This window comes from Pipistrellus kuhlii, unplaced genomic scaffold, assembly GCF_014108245.1.
Source record: "Pipistrellus kuhlii isolate mPipKuh1 unplaced genomic scaffold, mPipKuh1.p scaffold_m20_p_6, whole genome shotgun sequence".
Classification (NCBI taxonomy): Eukaryota; Metazoa; Chordata; class Mammalia; order Chiroptera; family Vespertilionidae; genus Pipistrellus; species Pipistrellus kuhlii.
In genome coordinates this window covers 42,061,336-42,079,428 of record NW_023425562.1, presented here as the reverse complement: position 1 = coordinate 42,079,428, position 18,093 = coordinate 42,061,336, and the positions used below count along the sequence as shown (strand labels likewise).

Here is an 18,093-nt window from a genome sequence, read left to right as displayed (position 1 = left end):
TTCATAGTGAAAATTTAGTTAACTACTATCCTATTTGTTTCATAGGCTTGTAAGATGATTAAGTCAAGTGCTGTGCAACCTGTAAATCAGTGTAAAAATGTAAGGCTTTATATTGGGAAATTATAGAAATCATGTAATAAGATTGTTTATACAGGGGTAGGCACAGATAGGTTTACTGTTGTTCCTCTAGAAAAAGACATGCAGGTTATTGACTATTACAATAGCTTGGTTAACTCTGTCTTTCACATACTCACAACTGTAAACTTACCATTTCCCAGCCCTTATTTATTGCTATTGGTTAACACAGATGATTTCTGTTTGGGGGAATATGCATTAAGAAGTGGGGAAAGCAGACAGTTGGGAAGGAATATTTAGAGAGATAATTGGCATAATTAATTGAAACCACTACCTAAAACCAGTCATTTTATCAGATCTTTAAAGGTTAGAGTCTAGTCAACTATTGTATTAAGAATGTAGGCTCTCAGCAAGGACGAGATTAGAAATAATGTTCAGTTCTTTCCTGCTCAAATGACTGAGGGGAAGAGGACTACCTTTGATGACCCAGCCTCATTGCAGATTTCAAGCACACTCTAATAGAGGAGACTATTAAAAGGCAGTAATGAGGACAACTTAACAGAGATCCCCAAAATATAAGGTTCTAGAGACTTCAATAATTCTGTCCATCATGAGTGATGTATGTGTGGTTATTAATTTATACGCTCTGAAGAATTAGTACAATATTGACTTTGCGTGAAAGCTATCTTGTGCTTTTCTTGTTTTGATGACCCGAAAGCACTTCCAGTATCTTATAGCAGCTTATCTTAGGCTTTTACTAGTGAAGAAGCCATTGGAGAGTAATATACACAGGATCGGTGCTGTTTTGTCAGTGATCATCTGTTCATGAAGTGTTTGACTTCAACTCTACTTTAGCTATGTGAATCTCATGTGAACAAACATTATAAAATAACATATTAATAATTATATAACTACTGAGAATGTTGAGTACAGCATACTCATACTCAAAACATTAACTTTTACAATTTATATTGCTTTATATAATGAAATTATGCAAATGGTTTAAATTTTTATAAGCAGGAAAATTATATGATTTTCTACTTACTACTTCATGTTATTTTTTTGTAGTATGAACATATGATTTTTGTGAACTGATTGTAAATTATCCAAGGAAACATGTGAAGTAAGTGGTAGAGATGAAAGAAGAAGAAAAAAACAAATCTTAAAATATTTTGCTCATTATATTTTCTATTGTCATAGACCCTCCAAAGAAATGGTATTCTGGTTTGAGAGGATAAGAAGGGAGTTGAAACATTTCAAAATCAGGCTCTCCAATCGTAATTCGACTTTCACTTCCTTGCAAAGAATGTGGGACTTACTTATTCATTAAAATAAATCTGGGAAAATGGCATTAAATTTGGTGTTTCAAAGTATTGAGAAAACTGAAATATTCATAGTGCCAGTAATCAGACATTTCATCACTATGTTCTAATCTGTCACTTGTTATCTGTAAGAGGGTTCATTGTTCCCGGAATGGACAGTATCCTAGCAATAAGGCAGACTAGCTATTCTGAGGGTCATCCTCTTGGTAGATTCCTATACCTTTGACTACATTGTTGACTCAAAGGAGGGTAAGGAAAAGCCCAACGAGCTTTATACTTTGTAAAAGAAAGAAATAATTTTAAAAAGAAAAAAAGCAGATACCACGGAAGTGAATGTAAACCAACAGGGCCCCGGAAGTTGCGCTATGGACAGCTGTCAACCCAGTGCCATACCTGTAGAAGACAATGGGACATCTACAAAGTCAGGACCCAAAGATACTGACATCATTTGAGGCTAGTTGTCCCACTGGCTCCCAAGTTATTTTTCAATCGACATGAATAAACAGCTAAAATCATGAAATACAAGATTATTCACAGAAACCCCAAGAATTTTCACAAATTGTAATTATCAAAAACAAACGAAGAGAAAGCATACAGAAGGTAAGGCAAGCAGATTTATAGTTATAACAGAGGTTATCAATGATAGGGATATATTTGTAAAAGACCCAAATTGTACATTTAAAAATGAACTTGAGGCTAAACTTTCAGTGGAGAGAATACGTACTACATTTGACATTGAATGAGATTGACTTGGTAAACTGGAAGATACCATATTTTTTCGGACCATAAGACGCACTTCCCCCCCCCCCCAGAAGTGGGGGGAAAAAGTCCCTGCATCTTATGGTCCAAATATAGCCTACACATATACTTTAAAAAAAAAGTTTTTTTACTTGCCCGGCTCTGTGTGGTCTCTGTGTGCTTGCCCGGCTCTAAAATGGTTCTAAATGCTGCTGTTTACTTTACAGGGTTGATTACATGTGTTTATGACTGTGATGTTGGGTTTTAATGCACATAAAATATTTTAGGACACTATTTGTTTCAGAATCTTTTTTTCTTCATTTCCCTTCTCTAAAAACTGGTGCGTCTTATGGTCCGGTGCGTCTTATGGTTCGAAAAATACGGTAGGTTGAAAAGAGTTACCTAGGCTATGACATAGATTTTTTTTTAAAGATATAATCTGCAAAAGCATAAGGATAAAACACGGAGATCTAAAATGTTTTACTCATTGTGATCTTTTACTTAAAAAATAAGTAGAATGTTTCACTGTCTCATTTGACTTCCATCTTGAATTATGGTCATCATCTAAAATGCCAAGGGTTACTACAGGAGAGTGCAAACAGGCACCCCTGTCAAATTCTCCACCATGGAGACCAGTAAATAATATTCTTTATATGATAATGCTGAAACTCACCATGGATTCAACGGGTCTCTACATTGGACAAGGACATTCTTATAATCATCAGTGATTTTAAAGCACTTCAAATTGTCTTTTGCAATTGAAATATTAAAATAAGTACTAATAGTATGAATTATTGTTACTGAATTTAAAAATCCATGAATTCATGCTGGTATAAATGAATACAAAAATTAAATTAGAAATAAAATTATTTTCTTACAATAGAATAAATACTGAAGAAATAATGAAGCCAGAAAGTTATCAGCGATATTAATACTGTGTATGTTTGATGATGATAAATGTATTATTTACATACCCTCAATATTTCTTCTAACAACATATTACAAAGGGAAAATAATAGTCTTAAAGTGGAGAAGTTTGGCCAGATATTGCCTTAATTAGCAAATGACCTGATCATTAACACTAGGATAGACTATTATCAAATACATTTTGATATGATGCACTGATATGTATACTGTTTCTAATGGAAGGCTCAGTGTAAAAAAATTGAGAAATATTCTCCAAATTAATGTATCCATCTTTTTTTCATCTTAAATTTTATTTTAACAGTATTCTGTTATTTTAAATGTCACCCATGCACCTGTTAAAAAAATCAAACACAATAAAGAATATAAACTAATGCTTGGAATTCCTGAATTCCTTTCATTTCACCACAGGCAGCCAGTAATAATTTCTTGGGAATTCTTCCAGAGATAGTTTTTGCAAGATAAGGATATATGTACTATTTTCCCCCAAATAAACCACACAAATGTTGTCATTACTTATTATACCTTTCTTATCCTTTGTTTCCTTGACTTTTCTTTTTCAGCCTGAATATTATTATGCTAAATGAAATAAGCTAATCAGAAAAACACGAATACCACATGTAGAATCTAATGAAGAACATAAACTGAGGGACAAAATAGAAACAGAGGCATGGATACATGGAACAGACTGACAGCTGTCTGAGGGGAATGGTGTGGGGAGAGCTGGATGAAAAAGGTGAAGGGATTAGCCAAAGAGCATATATACACAACCCATTGACATGGACAACAGTGTGGGGACAGCCAGAGGGCAAAGGTGGGATAGGGGCTGGTGGAGGTGGGCAAAGGGGAGGAGGAAAGAAAAGTGGGGGAAGAATAGTGTAGACATAAAAATAAAGTTTTAAAAATATCATGAAACAATGGGGTATATCTATATAGCGATATAGAAATCTCTAAGATAACAGCATTAATTTCAGATTAAAGAAAAATAAAGATACATAAATGCTATACACCTACTTTCAGAGTCACGAGGCACATTTTGCAAATTATTTTCTGAAGTACAACCTGAAGGCCAATTTAGCCTCCCCCAGATCACAAAGTGAAATCATTTTTATCTACTTGGTGAATAACAAAAAGCATCTTTGATTATGGTACAATATGAAGTAGAGATACCATTATCTTTGTTGCTAAGTAAATTAGAAAAGATATTTAAATAAAACATAGTAAGAGACTTGACATGCCAATGCTAATACAGATAATGCAGGCGGAGAAATAGTTTCTATGGTGATCACCAAGCTACTGCTAAGCTCTAATTCCTTTTTTTCAAATGACAGTATAGTTTTTGTTATAAAACTTAAGAGATGCTTTATATTCACCAATAGAATATGAGTTAGCACTAGCTAATTTTCATATAAACCGTTGGTTTTTCAAATAACTGTCTATAAAATTTGTAAAAAAACATTATCACTTTTTTTCCTCATGATGTGAATGACATAGATTTTCTAATTGGATTGGTATAAATTCACTTACTGTAAATTTATATATTTATTAAAAATAAATTTTCTTTAGAATATGTTGACAGTGGAACTATAGGTGATATAGCAAAAATGTTGATGTGGTTTTTCAGTGGTCTATTTATCATTCATTGTACTTGTTTATAATATAATAAATCTCTTGTTTGAGCCATTGTTAAGTAGGTACTCAATTTTTTTTTTCTGTCAAACACCTTCTCTACAGAGTCAGAGTGTATGAGTTATACATTTTTATATTAAATATTTTAAGAAATTTAAATGTTTGTATTTAATCAGAGAATTGACAAAGTATATTCTAACAAATTAAAATAAAATGAGGGAAGGGACCCCTTACTTGATCTGCTTTTCTAGCTGGCAAAAGATAAGTCATAATTACAATTTTATAGGTAATTAATACTACTAATATCTTTAAATGTATTTCACTGAAGAAGCCTAAATTATCTCTTAACCCTGAATTACATATCAATATGTATAATGTACTCAATGATTTTACCTTTGTTTAATTCATTATGCCTTCTATATAAGATTAAGATACTCCAACTGAGAATTTCCCTAAAACAGCTACTTTGTAGAAGGCTCTGCTTTCTTGAAACTCTTCCCCAATCATATAATGCAAGCTCTAAGTCTTGTTTAACACCCTCTTACTGAAATGCCCCACAATTCTGCGTTTTGATGCTTCTTTGTCGCATCGAGTAATTAAACTATTTTGGTGAAATACAGGTCTTTTACTGTTGACAGCTACATAGCAGATAATGATGGAGAGATGAGAAAGCAACTAGAAGGGAATTTAGGGCCAAGGGAGTGTTTTTCAATGAGGGGATGACAGTGCAATATATCTGTAAGCTGATGGAGGGGAGATAATTGTTGAAGTTATATCTCTGAGTTGAGAGAGGGAGGGGTTGAAGGCATAGGGCTGGCCTTGCATAGGTAAAGGGGGAGTCCATAAATAGTAATATTAGGGAAGGTAGGGCCTACTGCTAGAAGCACAGAAAGCTTGAAAGATGTAGTAATGGAAGTATGTAGAAATTCTCTTCTATTTGCTCTGGTTGTTCTTGATGAACAAGATAGACTTTGAAGTCATCAGCAGGAAGTGATGAGCAGGAACTGACACCTTACGATAGAGGAGAGTAAAGGAGAAAAGTAGATCTCTAGGGAGATGGCAGGGTGAAAGGATGAGAGAAATGGAGCAGGAGCAGGACCTGTAGTAGTAGTAAAATCTCAGCACCCTTGAACTTACTGATCATGATGGGAAATCACCTGTATCTTCTGTTTCTAAATCCCAATACACTCAATATAATTTTTAAACAAAGTTTAGTATCGATAATATAAATCATGATTTACTAAGATTATCAAGCTCTGCAGACACATACACACACACACACTCCTGTAGGTAGATTTTTCAGAAGTGGTCATTAGGAGGGACAACATGGCACCACTAGGTATAGCTGTGAGAGGTAGACTTCTGTGTCCACGTCCAATTATCTGAGGGATTCTGGGCTAAAGACTTGCTTCTTTGTGGCTAATAATGTACATCTGTATAGTTGGCAATGGAATCTATCATGTATGAATGCTAAGAGAGTTAAATACTTACAAAGCACTTAGAACAGGCATTACATTTGCTAAATAAGCAGAAATCTTGTATCATTTTTCCCCCTGAATTGTGTTGGGGAAGAAATGAAGTTGAATGAGTAGCATATCATGACGGCCTTTGCTAACATGATTCTTTCTGGTGGTCATTAGGACAGATCATGACTGGCAACTTGAGTGAACTAAGCATTTAACACTGATGCATCCATGAATGAAAGCATTTCTTCCATTTGCTCAAAAATTCTTGTGCTATTTGTAAACATTATGTATGGAAAGTATTGACAGAATCTTGTGTAGGAAGTTGGAGAAACTATCAGTTCCAAATAATAACAATCAATTATTAATACATTACTGAATTAGCCAGTTATAAAGATAAAAATGCATTCTTGACTTTATTATTATTTTTTATTTCTGTGAGGGAGAGATTCTAAGATGTTATTGTCCAACAATTCTCTGCATGACCACCAAAACAAAGTCCCTTTAAAAAAAACAATATCTTATTTTGAATGTGTCCACTTAACTGACATGCTTTAAGGATTACTATGAGATATCATTAAGACAGCCCTAATATGAAAGTATAAATTACTACTCATTCCTACTTTACTGATCCAGTTTTAATATTACATTAAAATTTTTGAGATATTTAATTTCTTTTGTGCTTAAATATTTGCTTTCCTATGATTAAAAATTTATTTAAAAAATAAAACAACACACACATACAAACACACATTGTGTTCACAGAGTCTAGGAAAGTGTAAAAGATAAGGTCTATTGAACGAAAGTCTTTGTCAAATCTATAAAAATACAAATAATCAGACTTCTAAAAGAAATGATTTCTCTTGGAGATTTGTTTTTTTTACCATGGCATTTGAAATACATAACTACTTGGGGCTACAATGGACCAGTGCTGTCCAAGTCCACCTAATTCAGAAGCACAGAGTGATGACAAAGCACAGTGCCCATGAGCAGCCTGGAAGCTTTGCAGTAGAGCTGGGATCTACTCAGGAGAATAGGCTCCTGTGAAAATAAGATAAGGCGTTTTACTGCACTAACCTACTCTCTTTGGAAATGTGTTCGATGGTAAGTATTAGTAGTTACTGAGTGCTTTTTTACTCTAAAATAAATGATTCAAAGTTTTCCTTTTGCTTCTCAGTGAGTTTTGCTTTGTTTTACAGGCAATACCCACAGAGAAAAAAGGTTACTTTGTGTGATACTACATTGAATTGTATAGTCAAGGATGCTGTAAGGATTTGTGAAGTGTATAAAAATTAAAACATTGTTTTTCCCCCCAAGGAACAAATAAAATGTTGAACAATGTCTGTGGCTTTGTTCTATACCTAGTGTCCTGCTAAGGCAAGACAGGATGGCAAAAGTATTAAGACATTATTGCAAACTTATTGATAATTATTTATTTAGTTTTGTATATAGAGAGTACATATAGCTTAATTAGCTAAGTAGGCTAAAATATGGGAATAAAGAAAAATAATAACTTCAAACCCTCTGGGATATTCTCTTCAAGAAAAAATCTTTTCTAAACTATAGAAAATTAGTTTTCAGGCAAACAAATTAAAAAATAAGAAATATCACCTAAACAAAGAAAGAAAAGGCAATTAAAAAGTTATTTTTAATATTTAATATTTAGAATTGGTTATTTTTCCAGCCTGCAAATACTGAAGAGTCAATGTGCTATTTTACTTATTTAGACTGTGCACACCACCAAAATTAAGAGTTTTCCAATATTTTAAGCACCACCAGAGCTACTAATGAAAGAAAAGCTGGATGTCAAATATTCATCTCCTTATGAATGAATTTGCACATGCAAGAGAGAGAGAGAGAGAGAGAGAGAGAGAGAGAGAGAGAGAGAGAGAGAGAGAGAGAGAGAATATTTTGCTATTATATTCAAATTGGATTTCAAGATTCAATTCTGAATCAAAAGCAACGGGGCAGTTTGCAAGCCAAGTAGTTATCCCTTTGAAAATTGCTAAGATAATTGTATAAATTATTTAGATTTCAGGTAGAATAAAGCAAACCCTTTTTACTGAAACTGATCTCATGCGTATAAAAGCCATTTTGTAAATACCATTTGTTAAAAGGCCCCTAAAGATATCTTACATTTTTAAAATATATATATTTTTATTGATTTCAGAGAGGGAGGGAGGGAAGGAAGGAAGGAGGGAGGGAGGGAGGGAGGGAGGGAGGGAGGGAGGGAGAGAGAGAGAGAGAGAGAGAGAGAGAGAGAGAGAGAGAGAGAGAGAGAGAGAGAGAGAGAGACATCAATGAATCATGGATAAGCTGTCTCCAGCATGCCCCTCACTGGTGATGGATCCTACAACTCTGGCATGTGTCCTGACCTGGAATTCTAATCTGTGACCTCTTGGTTCATGGGTTGATGCTCAACCAAGCTGATTTTTTTTTCCAATATATTTTTATTGATTTCAGAGAAGAAGGGAGACTACCATTTTTTATTCCTAGGAAAGATATATTTCTATAAATTGCACGAAGTTTAAGGATAAAAAAAATAACTTTAAAGATAAACTTTGACATCACAATGAAAAGATCTAATATGAATACTTATTGTTCTAGATACTTCTCTACATTAATACAAAAGAAATTCCTCTACTTTTTCCCCCCAAGTTTCTTTCCAAGCTGTGGTATGGCTCACTTTTAAAGGCTTCTGTTTTAAGTGCATACTGTTTCAAGTAGTATACTTATATTTCTGTGCAGAGCAAAATTCAGGCATCCATATAATAGAGCTATCTGAAAATTTATTTATTGATATATTTTTGTGTATTTCTACTGGTATCCTTAGTCTTTGGCCTTCAATTTCTAAATGTTCTATTGTAGTTTTTGAAGCTTTACACTTAACCTAAAACAAAATCAAATAATTTAATTTTCAATGGCATACCATTTGCTAGCAAGAGAAACCCTTTTTGAATACTGTGCATATATAGGGTGTCCCCAAAATGTATATACATGTTAATAGCTGATAGCTTAACTTTGGAAAAAAAATGTATTTTAATAAACATTGCTGTTGTAATTATTCAAAGTATGTGTATACACATTTCAAAACACCCTACATATCCCCAGTTCATGCTTATAGACATTGGTGCTATGACCTCCGAACAAATCAGAAAAAGCATGTTGTGTTGACAGCTACCTCTAGTCACTGAAGAACTTTTACCTTAAATTTATTAAATTTAGTGCACTTTGGAACATGTAAAGTTGAACACAGAGACTAAAATATAAATTGTATTTTACCAAATAAACCAGCTCTTTTGAGCCTCTAAATAAGCATAAAATATACAAAAGGCTGAATAGAGACCATTCCCAGGGCAACTGCCAGTTTGACAAAGCTGTCTGGCCCCTTAGCAACTTGAAAATATAAGGTGGTTCATGTGACCCATGATTCTTTTGTCTGTCTTAAGCTCTTTCACCATTTATATGATAATTTCTCAGTCCAGTCAGTAAAGAGGTAAGCTAAGCTACTTTGAAATAAGATTGATGCACATGCTATAAAATGTGTTAAGGAGGAACTGGATTATATGCATCATGCATATTGTCTTCTGAAACTGTGCTTGCATTTTGATGGCATAATATAAATAAATCAGATAATCACAGAAGAAAACCACATCCACCTAATGATAAGCAGTATTAAAAAAAAGTTCAGAAGTACCCAGACTAATATTTACAGTGAATAACTGGGGTTTTCAGATTAGGGCTGTATCTACCAACTATATTTCATTTCTGGATGAAGTATTTTAAATTCACTTGTCCAAGAAATTGCTTTTGTTCTTTGATAATCACCATGTAATAACATTTAACTATGTAGGTACAATTCAAAAAATAAATGCATTGTAAATGTATTGAATAACTACTTATACTTCTTGTTTTTCTTAATATTTTATTGATTTTTTATAGAGAGGGAGGGAGAGGGGTAGATAGAAACATCGATGAGAGAGAAACATCAATTAGCTGCCTCTGGCACAAACCCCACTGGGTATGTGCCCACAACCAAGGTACATGCCCTTGACCAGAATTGAACCTGGGACCCTTCAGTCCACAGGCCAATGCTATCCAATGAGCCAAACCAGTTAGAGCTGTTTCTTGTTTTTATCAATGTAATGGTAAAAGAGAATTAACAGAAAAACACAGAGAGCCTAGAGGTTACACACCACACTCTTTTCAAACTCGAACACACACATAGAAACCCATGCACACATTCCCACAGTGCAGAATATGTCAAAGAATAAACTTTTGATTCAGTTGTTTTGGGATTTTTCTTGAAGCATGTCAAAGAGTTTAAAGGCCTTAATTCAATTTAAATAATTATCAAGATACCTTTTGCATGGATCCTAAATTTATCAAAAAATTCTAACTAGTGAGTGGTCTTCAAGAGTCCTAGGCTAAACACTACATTAATTTAGAATAAAAGAAGATAAAATTTTTAAAATGGAAATTGCTCCTTTTTCCAAACCTTATGGCAAATAAATGTGCATTGTCTTGTGGGTTAAAAATTCTGAAAGTTGGTTTAATGTGTTTGTTGTACTCAACTACATGGCAGACTTCTTCAGGGCGACCAAGCTGCCCTATGTTATAGCCTCTTCCACTCAATAAATATGGAGAAATTGCATGTAGCATACACCTGAAGTTTACTTTTTGTAACAAGCAAACTAGTAGAAAAAGAGCTGAGGCTATTAACATAATTTGAATAAACATTAAGTCATTGATTAAAGGTTTACTCATTCCTGAATATTAAAGCAGTGAATCCAAGATCAATCTATACTGACTACATTTAAATATTGAACTAGAAATAATTTCATTGGTGAAAATGGTTCAATTTATAATAACATATATGACCTAAATGATGAAGATATAAAAAATGTTGTCCAGCGATGGTGACAAAGGTTAATTATTCTATAATTTAAAAAAATATAATAGTTTGCATCAAAGCCATTTTAACAGGCTATTGATCCACACCTTTTCTTTACTAGTCAGACATGGTTTATATTTGGTCCTTTCATTGTCTGGAACACAAGTATCTCAAAGAATCCAATTCAGTATACTGCCCTAAAAAGGTGTAGTCAGTACAGTTGATTCCAATACTTAGCAGCTTTCAATACACTGAGAAATGGTAGCTATATAAATCGGAGCTCTGATCAATCCATCAGAATATCTCCTTGGATACATGGCATGAGCATGAATCTCCAAAGACAGCATAAGTGTTTAAGCCATGTTTGAGGCACTTTAATAATTAATAGATGTGAATTCCTCTTGGCAGCTGACTAATCATTTTTGAAGCTCCATATAACATCCCAGTTTTCTGTGTGAATGTGCCCCCATGTTCCAGTCTGTGTATAAATAACACAAGACAATATGCAGGAAAATCACAAGGCACTGTCACAAAGCAGACTTTTCAACAGCAATATAACTCCAGTTTTCCCTTTTTATCCTATGACTTCACTCACTTTGAAAAATATTTGTTTTGAAGTTTACATTAAAGGCAGGGGAAGACATGTCAGCTTCTTCTGGAGGCAGAATCCCTAGGGCATGACCCAGCTTTAGACACTGTCCAGCCACCTAAGGAAGGCAGAGATAATGTAGTGGGAACAGGAGGAGAGACAAACCTTTGTGCTGACTTTGACTTACTCTGTTGTTTGGACTATTAAATCAAACTCCTTTAGTCTCCGCTTCTTCATCTGTAAATTAACCTCACATAGTTATTGCTACTGAGAGATTTACTAAGTGTACCAGTTAATAATGGCGGATTTTGTAATCAAAGAAAACAGGATAATTTTAAGAGAAACATCAAAAGTGTTTTATGCAAAGTAATGTCCATTGATGGTTACACATTTCCCCCATCTTTCAGGTAATGTGTGGATACCACCTCAATAGAACTTTTCTTGTTTGGAGGCAAATCATTCAGAGACCCAATTTTCCACTTCTTTGGATGTTTTGAAGTACTGCTCAGAAAGTGCATTTTCCTTCCTTTGAAATACTTCATATTGCTTGTAACTGATCAGAAATAGTTTACTGAGCAATGTTTAATCTTTCTGTAAGTTGTTTTTGAGTTGGACACTCATCTTCATCTAATAATGCTTGTAACTGTTGTTCTTCAAACTTTCTCGGTTGACCTGGATGATCTTTGTCATTCACATCAATATAATCACTTTTAAAGCATTTAAACCAGCATTCCCAGGTATCTTGAGATGGAGCATGTTCACCATAAGCTTCCAGAATATACAATAACTTTCAGCAGCACTTCTGTTCAAAATAAAGTAATGAATTAAAACTTCCTACAAATGCTTTTTTTTTTTTTTGGCATGAAATTCGACATTTTTAAGCATAAAAATACCTTCAGAAAATTTGACATATGAAGTTTTGAAGTTTGTTGTCAATAAAACAAAATAGCATACATATTAAATCGCATATATATATCAGCATATGTATAACTCCATCTACTGAAAAAAATCCACATTATTAACTGGTACACCTCATAATGATTATGTGGGTTTCTCTCCTTCTATGATTCCCAGTACCTCTTGCCTGACTGTGTTCACTTGCAGGACAATGATCAGTACATTTTCATTAGTCATTGTTTTCTCTGAGACAAAGATTTTAATCTCTGATTCCCTTCGTTTGGTGCGGCTTTGGTTCTGCAGTTTTAATAACTTTTTGCTGTATTCTTGAAAGCCATCTTCATAAAACAGAAGCAAACTCTTAATATCCCTTCAGTATTAAATATTTAATGGTGTTTGAATACTAACTTCTTACACATGTTTTAAATCATTCTGTAAGTACACTAGAACAAATCATAAAGACTTCCACTAGACACTGAGAAAAAATAAAGAATTAAGTCCACTACAAGCTAACGATCCACAGGGGATTTTCTATGATAAGGAGGGCAGGGAATACATTTTCATTTTTTCCCCTGGAGTGAGAAACTTTTTCTGCTCATTACTAGATAATGATCATAAAGTGCATTGAAAATATGTAAGTGCTGTTTATAGACTTTCTAATGAATGAAACCTTTATGACTCTTTCAAATATTATGATCATTTTAAACAACATTTGAAAACTCGTTATACTAATTGCTTTTCTTAACCACTTATGTTGCAGGGTGACTGCTATCATTTGAAAAGAAGAATAGTCACCTTCTTCCAGCATTCATCCTATCCTCAAGTCCATGCCTTCTGCTTTTCAATGTTTGACTACAGCTCAAATTTTCTTTAACTACAAAATTACCTATAGCCCTTCACGTATGATGTACAAGTAACACCAGTGTGTAACATGTTCCTTTAATCCCATTATATAGTACACCTGAAACTATACAATCTTATTAACCAATGTCACCCCAATAAATTTGTTAAAGAATGAATTAAAAAATAGAAAAACATTAAGATTGCCTAAATATTGTCAAGATTGCTGAAATGTCATCAAATGCTTAAGCCTCTCAAATTCCAATCTTCTGTTTTTATTTTTTCAGTAGAGATTGAGATTTTATTTGTACATTTTAATTTTTATTGTTGTTTTTTTAATATATTTTATTGATTTTTTACAGAGAGTAATGGAGAGAGATAGAGAGCTAGAAACGTCGATGAGAGAGAAACATCGACCAGTGCCTCTTACACACCCCCTACGGGGGATGTGCCCACAACTAATGTATATGCCCTTGACCGGAATCGAACCTGGGACCTTTCAGTCCACAGACTGACACTCTACCACTGAGCCAAACCGGCTTCGGCTATTTATTGTTTAAAGTATTACACAATTCTCCCTTTTCCCCCATTGCCCACTTCCCCACCCCTCCAGCACATGCCCTCATCCCCTCCCCACCCCATTTCTGGGTCCATAGGTTATGGTCATATACAATACATGCATACAAGTCCTTTGGTTTATCTCTTATACCCTCACCCCTCACCTTCCCTCATAGGTTAGATAGTATGTTGAATGCTCCTATGACACTGGCTCTATTTTTGTACACCAGTTTGTATTGTTCATTATATTCCACCACCTATGAGTGAGATCATGTGATATTTCTCTTTCTCTTACTGGCTTATTCCATTTAGCATAATGCTCTCCAGTTTTATCCATGCTGTTGCAAATGGTAAGAATTCCTTCTTTTTTACAGCAGCATAGTATTTCATTGTGTAGATGTACCATGGTATTCTGATCCACTCATTTGCTGATGGGCACTTACCCTGTTTCCAAATTTTAGCTATTATAACTTGTGCTTCTATGAACATAGGGGTGCATATATCCTTCTGACTGATGTTTCTGTTTTTCTTGGAGTATATTCATAGAAGTGGGATTACTGGGTCAAATGAAGTTTCATTTTTAATTTTGTCATGAAACTCTACTGTTCTTCACAGTGGCTGTAACAGTCTGCATTTCCACCAACAGTGCAAGAGGGTTCCTTTTTCTCCACATCCTCTCCAGCACTTGTCCTTTGTTGATGATAGCCATTCTGACAGGTGTGAGATAGTACCTCCTTGTTGTTTTGATTTGCATCTCTCAGATGAGTAGTAACCCTGAGCTTATTTTCATATGTCTCATGGCCTTTTGTGTGTCTTCTTTCAAAAGGTATCTATTTAAGTCCTTTGCCCACGTTTTGACTGGATTGTTTATCTTCTTTTTGTTAAGTTGTATGAGCTCCCTATAAATTTTGGAGATAAAACACTTATCAGAGATAACAGCCTCTCCTCAGGGGATTGCGGGGCAGTGGCAGCTCCTAGTGTGGTCACAGGAGGTGGCTGCTGGAGCAGTGGTGGTGCCTGGGGCTGCTGCATCTGGCTGGGGGTGGTGGTGGGCAGGGAGTGCCCTCTGGGACTTACAGGAGCCCTCGATTGGGGTGCCTGGAGTCCTGCCCGGAGTATCTGTAGGACCCTAGGTGATGTCTCAGGGCACTCTGGGTGGAGGTGAGGCTAGGATCCCAGTCACAGCAGCTCTCTCCTTCCAGTTTGCATGGTCTTTGTCGGAGAGCCAGTGATCCAGGAGAAATTACAGCAGTAGCAAAGGCTACCTGACTATGGGAGCCCAGTCTGCCAGCCCCCAAAGGTTCTGCGAGATTTAGCCATTCCTCACTCAGACACACTCATACACCACACTTCCACACATTGCCCTTTCACTCCCTCACTCACTCATACTCTCCCTCACTCACTCACATTCTCTCCTTCACTGTGACTCTCCCTCTATTTTTATTTTTAATCTTATATAATTTTGATTCTGGCCAATGGCTACATTTCCTACCTCTTCTTCCTCTAAGGACAAAAGTTAAATTATCCTGCATGTGGTTTCCAATACATCTTGTGTACTGCTCCCTGAAGATTGCCAGAGCAACATAAAATGATAATGTATACTTATATAAACTTTCATTGAATGGAAAAGTAAATGTTTGGCATGACATCAAATACTTGTCTACATTTGTTAGTCCTCCACTTTGGTTTAATATGAAAATGGTGGATAGCTTGTCTCCTTTATCTTTTTTTTTTTGTGTATGGAGGTGCAAACCAGTGGGTATGATTCATGCTGACCCTCTAACATCACTTTGTTCTCATGGTCCCTTGTGCTTGATTCTGTGTCTAAACTGAGTAGCGATCATTTATCACTGAGCAGAGAAAACAGAAATGAGCAAACCAAAGAATGTGTTAAAGGGACACATACAATTGACTGTTATCTACTACGTATGCATCTAGAATTTGAACTAACAAATAATTTATAACTAGTTCTAACTTATGTCTGGGCCTGGGATTAAAATGTCTGTTAACATTATACATTGAGTGGCCAGATTATTATGGTCTCTGAATGTATATATCCTATGTAATAAAAGGCTAATATGCAAATTGTCCCCTAAACCAAGAGGAGTTTGATCAGCAGGCAGGCTGGCCAACTGCCCATGTCCTCCCCTCCCCCTGGCCAGACTGGCTGTACCCCACCCATGCACAAATTTATATTAATGCACCAGGCCTCTAATATATAAATATACTGAGTAGCCAGATTATTAACTCTTTCAGAGATCATAATAATCTGGCCACTCAGTGTATATTTCCCATTATCTCTGAATTATTATTGTTTCATTTAACCCATTCATTATTGCCACAGGAACATAATAAGGGATAAATATTAATCATGTTTAAGCTTATCTTAAAAGTAATTTAAAAAACATTTTTTTTCATAAAATTATTTTTGTAATTCTATTGTCTTATAATTTAGTGCTTAAAAGTAGTGTTTTCAATTGCTCTGCTGAAATTCAAATGGCAAAATCAATATGGACTTAGCTACACCAGGAACCTATAACCAGATACATAGATATTGAGAAAATAGTAGATTAGCACTCAAGTATTTGACCTCAACTATGGTAAAGTTCTCTTTGTAATGGGATGGTTTAATACTTCTAATTACTAAGATCAGAGCCCACAAGAGACGAAGACAGGCTTCCTTTTCTGTAGAGCAGTGTTTCCCAAAGTGTGGTAGGAGTACCCCCAGGGGTACAGGAAGAGTTTGGTGGGGATATGCACTGCACAGTGCTTAGCTGTGCCTAATTCTACGTTCTCATGAGTACGAGGGGTACTCAGCATTATGAAAATCATAGAAGGGGTACACATATGTCAAAAGTTTGGGAAACACTGCTGTAGAGGAAGAGATGTCCTCTCAGTTTCCTGGCCTTGGTTATACCATAGAAGTGGCCACAACCTCTGTGCCCTCTGGCTCCTTCAAAACCCTGTTTTATTTGCCTGAAACATGCTTTGTATCTCTTCTGTCCCTCATTTGACTGTACACCTCACCTACTTATTAGCCTTCTTGGTGGATATGACATCCCCAAAGTGTAGTCTGTCCTGACCCACAGCCATCCTGAGTACACCCTGAGAGAACCCCAATTCTCCTCTTATAATATCACCCACCTGTGATTCACTCAGCAAAGGAAGGAATAACCACAGGGCCATTCATGAGGCAGATATAGTATTAATTCTGAAACAGTTTTAACACATAGTAGTAGTTCAATATGAATTTTTGGAATAAATAAGAAATAAAAAAGCATTTAAAAATTTTGCCATTCATACTACATAAAAGCTTTGGAGTGCTATTCAGAAAAGTGACAACTGTAATTTGGAAATTAAACTTTACACAAACTTGGTTTATGACAAAGTAGCCCCAAATCAAGAGGAAAGAGTGAACTATTAAACATTTACAGAAAACTGGTTTGTCAAATAGAGAAAAATTAAAAATAAAGCTTTTTACTTTTGACTCCAGATGGATTAAAAAACCCCAAAGTGACAAGTGTTGATAAGCAGGTAAAATTACTGGTAGAAGAACATCATTGTGGTCTACAACGTAAAGGGCTGGCTAAACAAGTCCAAAACAGAAACAATACTCCCACAACCTGAAGCTAGAAATGAATTGGTTTGGTAATATCAAAATTAAAGAGTGGTGTTTCAAAATATAAACAAGGTGAACAGATCACCGCCTCTTTGGAAGGTGATATGTACAGATTAAAGGAATTTCTATTATTCAGAATACAAAACAAAGTCCAGGAAGTTAATAAGAAAGACAAACCCTACATTTATAAATGGGCAAACGCTAAATGACTAAAAAGAATACAAAGGTGACTCCAACTACTTTTCAATCAGCAAGGGCTTGTTAAAACATGTAGATTCTATTTAATACGCTTCAGATTGAAAACAACAACAAGAAAAAGCCATGATTGATGTGCCCAGTATTGCTAGACAACAGGGTACTACTAAGGGCTACGAGGAATGGTGTGGCCACTTTATAGAGTAACTTTGTCAAATTACTTTCCTGAACCTTTCACTTTCTCCTGGCAGGAGCATTAGACATCCAAACCTTTGCCTTGTGACTTTTGCAGTGCTTTTGGCTAAACCAGTGGTTGGCAAACTCATTAGTCAACAGAGCCAAATATCAAC

The 18,093-nt window shown here is 35.2% G+C and overlaps 1 protein-coding gene across 1 annotated transcript in view; it reads left to right on the top strand.

The window, feature by feature from the left end:
* CDH7 (cadherin 7) overlaps positions 1-13,532 on the top strand; it is a 135,016-nt gene extending 121,484 nt beyond the window's left edge. Inside the window, exon 12 of the mRNA XM_045574457.1 lies at positions 13,292-13,532. Within this exon, the coding sequence (XP_045430413.1) occupies positions 13,292-13,296 (5 nt within the window). The 3' untranslated portion in view covers positions 13,297-13,532. The remainder of the gene's footprint in view (positions 1-13,291) is intronic.
* The last annotated feature ends 4,561 nt before the right edge of the window (positions 13,533-18,093 follow it).